Source organism: Pediculus humanus, genomic scaffold, assembly GCF_000006295.1.
Source record: "Pediculus humanus corporis 1103172108290 genomic scaffold, whole genome shotgun sequence".
In the NCBI taxonomy this organism is placed as follows: Eukaryota; Metazoa; Arthropoda; class Insecta; order Psocodea; family Pediculidae; genus Pediculus; species Pediculus humanus.
Genome location: NW_002987859.1, coordinates 1,082,776 through 1,088,270, shown reverse-complemented (window position 1 = coordinate 1,088,270; position 5,495 = coordinate 1,082,776). Strand labels below are relative to the sequence as shown.

Here is a 5,495-nt window from a genome sequence, read left to right as displayed (position 1 = left end):
TTTTTTTTTTTTTTTACGTACCATTTAATATATTTTACGTTATATTGTCAAATGTTTTGTTTTTTTTTTTAAAAAGATTTATTACATCGTATTATTTTTAATCATCTGTAAATGTTTTCATCAATGTAAAAAAAAAAAAAAACGAATGAAATATTTCTTTTTTTTTTTTTTTAAATGCAAAATTCCATATTTACTACCATTTCGATTTAATATAAACGTTCAATTTTTCATTTCAATTACGACACACGTATTCGTATTGATAATTTCTATCCTATCCTTTCCTCTACTAAATTATTAAACCTACAACAATTATTATTATTATTGTTGTTGTTGTTGTTGTTGTTGTTACTTTTGTTTTTAATTATATTTTTAAAATTGCAAAATTCATAAATGCATAGTATTAAATTTGAATTTTTGGGAAAAGTGCAAAATCATAATCTAATAAATCTTTAAAAAAAAAAAAATTAAACGTGTGAATATATTATTATTATCATTATTTGCAGTTGTGTGTCTTCGTATGTAAGATTTGGCAAAATCTCAAATTAGGTTTTAACAAATTTATCCTTGTCATTATTTTTTTTTTTTTTTTTTGACAAATGTTAAAAATAATGAAAACGTCAAAGTAAAAATAATAAATAACCTTTTTAAATATATATTTAACCCCTTCGAATAAAGGCAAAAATCACGTGATGGCTTAAAATTTTTTTTTTTTAAAGAATATTTAAAAAATGACGAAAAGAAATTACGAAGTAACGGCAGCACCGGGTAATGACGTACAACTTCAAATGGTTGGAAATGGTGATAGTTCACCATCGCAGGGATCCCCATCGAAAGAACCATACGATCCACATTTACATCGAAACAGGCCAACACCTACAACGTAGGTATATAAAGGCCCCTCAGAATTTTAAATTTACATTCCGTATTGAAAATATTTTAATTATCCTTTCTCCAATTACTCTGTAATCGATTTAAAAAAATTTATTATTATTATTTTTTTTTTTTTAATTTTCTAGTAATTGGGAAACTTTGGTTCATTTATTAAAAGGTTCACTCGGTACAGGGATATTGGCAATGCCAAATGCATTTTATAATTCAGGATTAATTTTAGGAACAATATCAACAATATTAATAGGAATGTTATGTACGTATTGCTTACATATATTGGTACGGGCACAATATGAACTGTGTAAAAAACTCAGAGTTCCAATTTTATCATATCCTGCTTCAATGGAAAAAGGACTTGAAATGGGACCAAACATGCTTCGGTGTTTCGCTAAATATTCTGCGTGAGTGACTAAAAAAAAAAAAAAAATTTTTTTTTTAAATAATGTGCGTCGTATTTTGTAAATAAAAATAATTATTATTATTATTTCTTACCCTCTCTAGGATTATTGTGGATGTTTTTATGATCGTGTATCAATTGGGTATTTGTTGCGTTTATATCGTGTTCGTTGCAACGAATATCAAATCCGTCGCCGATTATTACATCAAACCGTTCGATGTGAGACTTTACATGCTTATTTTACTACTTCCTTTGATACTTATTAACTACATACGAAACCTTAAACGACTTGCTCCCCTATCGACATTAGCCAATGTTATTACATTCGTAGGCTTAGGTATTGTTTTATATTATATATTTGATCAATTGCCATCGATCGACACGGTCGAATACGTGGGAACTTTAAAAGGTTATCCATTGTACGTCGGTACGACATTGTTTGCTTTAGAAGCTGTCGGAGTTGTGAGTATCCTATTTACAAACGGAAAAAATTAATCATTGGACAATTATTAATTAAAATTAAATTTCAGATAATTGCACTTGAAAATAATATGGAAACGCCAAAATCATTCGGCGGTTATTTTGGCGTTTTAAATCGTGGAATGTTTGTCATAGTTATCCTATACGTTTTGGTCGGTTTTTTCGGTTACATCAAATACGGTAGTGAATCTGCAGGATCCGTTACTTTGAATTTACCGCAACAGGAAATGTAAGTAAAACTAAAACAAAAAAATACAATATAAGTGATTTTTTGCCAATTTAATTTTTTTAATTGGCAAAAATTAATATTTTTTTTACATTTGATTCTCATAATTTTAAATTTTTTTACAGATTATCCCAGTCAGTACAAATTCTTTTTGCCATTGCAATATTCATAACTTATGCATTGCAATCATACGTTCCTGTTGAAATAATTTGGTTCACTTATTTAAAAGATAAATGTGAAAAAAGCAATCACAGTTTACTATACGAATATTTATTAAGAACTACTTTAGTAATATTGACGTGTAAGTTAATAATTGTGTCCTTGAATAAACTAAAATATATAAAGTTATTTGTAATTGAGTAGTGGGGGGGAAATAAATTAAAAATCTATTTTATCACAAAGAAATACCTTTTTGTTAAATGTTCTTGATGGACAGTTGGCATGTAGTAAAGAAAAAAAAAATTTTTCTGTGAAGTCAATTATTAATAATACAATTGAAACAATATGTTTAATATCAAAGTTTTTTTTTTTTTTTTTAAATAACTTACGATTAACGTTTGTTTGTATTTTTTTTTTTTTCAAATAGTTTTATTAGCAGTTGCCATTCCAAACTTGGAACTTTTCATTTCGTTATTTGGAGCATTATGCCTTTCTGCTTTAGGAATTGCTTTTCCAGCAATAATAGAAATGTGCGTTTATTGGCCAGATAAACTCGGTCCTTTCAAATGGATTTTAATTAAAGATATTTTATTAATTATTTGTGGAGTTCTCGGTCTCGTTGTTGGAACTTATTGTGCTATTAGAGACATTATTGCAACAATGTTTTAAATTTTTTTTTCTTCTTAATTGATTACGATTACAACCTGCCTAAAAATTTCACACTAAACACGAGAAAAAAAAAAAAAAAAAAACGTTATTTTTGTTAATAATTTTGGATAAAGTAATAATTTCTTATTATAATGTATATTTTAATAATAAAAAAAAAAAATCAATTGTTAATTTTTTTTGTTTTGTTTTGTTATTAAAATTTATAGTTTATTTATAAGTAGTTAATTGAAAATTATATTTAAAGTAGGAGGATTGTTGGCCAAAGTTTTGCCATTGAGTTGTTTAAAAATTGAAATTTTTTTAGATTTTGTGGTACGGTTAAATTTAGTGGTGACGTTCATTTTAATTAAAGTAAAAGATTGATTGGAAAAAAAAAAAAAAAAAAAAAACATAAATAAATGAAAATTGTTATTAAATAGTTTAGAATTAAAATATTCTAATGAGTTATTATTACCTCAAGTTTTTATCAACACGTAATTGCTTATTGACAACAATTTATATTGTAGATTTTAATTATTTCTTATTAATTCAAACTCTTGGTTTTACATGAAAAAAACCTTTTCAGGGAATTATTTAAAAAATTTAATTAACTCAATTTCTAAAAAATAAAACATATGATAACGTAATTTTATTTAAGTCAACTGTAAATCTTTTAAAAAAAAAAAAAAAACGTAATGAATTAATTAAGATCAAATATATATATATATATATATATATAAATGTAAATATACAAAATTTTTTGAAATATTATTTAATTTACTACAAACATATAAATAAATAAATAAATATATATATTTTTAAATTTTCTAACCAAAAAAAAAAAAATTTACATTAAAATTCAAACAAAAATGTTTATCTTTATGTCAAAAAATGTAAAAAAAAAATTATTAATTAATAAGAGTTGAATTTTAAAAAAAAAATTTAAATAAATTGAAATTATTTTAGTTGGCTTTAAATTAAATAAAAAATTGTAAATATTTTATAAAGTTTATCAACATTATTAAATAAATAAATAAATAAAAAATAAAACATCTTGCCTTAATAAGAATTTTATCAATAAGATATTGTTTTACCATCAATTGTTAAATTAAGTTAAAATCAATTTATATAAAATATTATTTACGTTTTTGTATAAAAAAAAAAAAAGAACAAAAATACTTTTAAGACATTAAATATTCAGAAGTAAAAAATATAGATGAAAAATTTTTTTTGAAAGCTTTGTAACCTTATTGTATTAAAAAAAAGAAGGAAATTAATATATATTTACGTTAAGTTTAAATAATTGATTGTTATTGATTGAAAAATACCTTTTTCCTTTGATTTATATAAATTTATTATATAATTAACCGTTATTTATAAGAGTTTATTGAAAAACAAGAATGTGCACACGAATATGTAAACGTTTAAGCCGTTACAAAAAGGCGGGAAAATAAACCAGCTGAGTATTGGAAATAATAACAAAAGCAGAGTTTCTTGAGGCGGCAAATAAAGATAAAATAATGGTAGGTAATTTCTGAACGCGCTTTCGTTAATTAAATAATGGCTGCCTCCTTGTTTTTTAAAGAAATGTTTCGTCTTGTTAAGAACACATTTTTACGTTCTTAATTAGTTTAGTTGTTTATTATAATAGATTTTAAATTATAAAAGACAATGATTTATTTTTCAATAATATTTGATTTTAATAAGCTAATCGTTCAGCTTAACATAAAATATTTAAATACTTCGGGTGTGTTTAATAAATAGAATGTGCTCAAAGGTCCAGTGAAGTTTCTAAATACCAAAACCAGAAAAATAAACAATTTATTATTATAATTAAGTTTTTATTTTATTTTATTTTATTTTATTTTTTTGATTCGGTCAAAAATTAAAAAAATAAATTTTTTAAAAATGTTTTATAAAAATTTAATTATAATTAATTTCGGTGGAAAGGAAAAAATATTTTTGTAGTACATAATTCTGGGGCGAATTCCGTTTGTTAAAACTTCAAAATTTTTTTAATGGAGGAAATGGCTTTACCATGTTCTTCAAAATCAATAACGGAAACAGATTCGTCCAAAAACTTAAATAATGATGAGGACGTAAGCGAAGATAAAAGAAACAGTGACGGTGATGAAATTGATTCTGGAGTACGTGAAGGTGATGGTGATCAAAATAGTGAAGGGGAAGAATCTTGGAGTGATTCTTCATCATTATTAGTTGATGATGAACCGAAGCCATCAGTGTTAGCTCAAAAATCAACTTGTTCAAAGCCTTTTGTACAGAGAAAAAGAAAATATGATAATTCAACCAATAAACCAGATGATTCTGATTCATCTACTTTATGTAAAAAAATTAATGCAGAGAGTAAGACTGAAGGAGTATCCAGCTCTGGGAAAGAAAAAACTAAAACTAGATGCATTATTCCAACCAAAGATAACCCTCCACCTGAATTACACGACTGGTTGGTTCAATTCCAAAAATGGACTAATGCTGAAAGGCTCTTGGGTTTGGATCAGCTTATCGAATTATGCAATCCATCTCAAGTTCGTCATATTATGCAAGTTATTGAACCTCAATTTCAAAGAGATTTTATTTCCCTTTTGCCCAAAGAGGTAAGTTTTTCTCATCAATACTTTTATTATTTATGTTCCAATCTTAAAAGTATGAAAATTCCATTTTTAAATTATAAATTTTTTT

At 24.6% G+C, this 5,495-nt stretch overlaps 2 protein-coding genes across 2 annotated transcripts in view; both read left to right on the top strand.

The window, feature by feature from the left end:
• Positions 1 to 728: 728 nt before the first annotated feature.
• Positions 729 to 2,819, top strand: Phum_PHUM539910 (proton-coupled amino acid transporter, putative; the record flags this gene model as incomplete). The annotated part of the gene is made up of 6 exons (XM_002431621.1): positions 729 to 880; positions 1,017 to 1,289; positions 1,390 to 1,747; positions 1,816 to 1,994; positions 2,117 to 2,292; positions 2,578 to 2,819. The coding sequence occupies 6 exons, from the start codon at positions 729 to 731 to the stop codon at positions 2,817 to 2,819; spliced, it is 1,380 nt and encodes a 459-aa protein (XP_002431666.1).
• A 2,006-nt stretch (positions 2,820 to 4,825) lies between these two features.
• Positions 4,826 to 5,495, top strand: part of Phum_PHUM539800 (F-box/WD-repeat protein, putative) — a gene marked incomplete at both ends in the record, with an annotated part of 3,831 nt that continues 3,161 nt past the window's right edge. The window contains one exon of the mRNA XM_002431620.1: positions 4,826 to 5,410. Within this exon, the coding sequence (XP_002431665.1) occupies positions 4,826 to 5,410 (585 nt within the window). The remainder of the gene's footprint in view (positions 5,411 to 5,495) is intronic.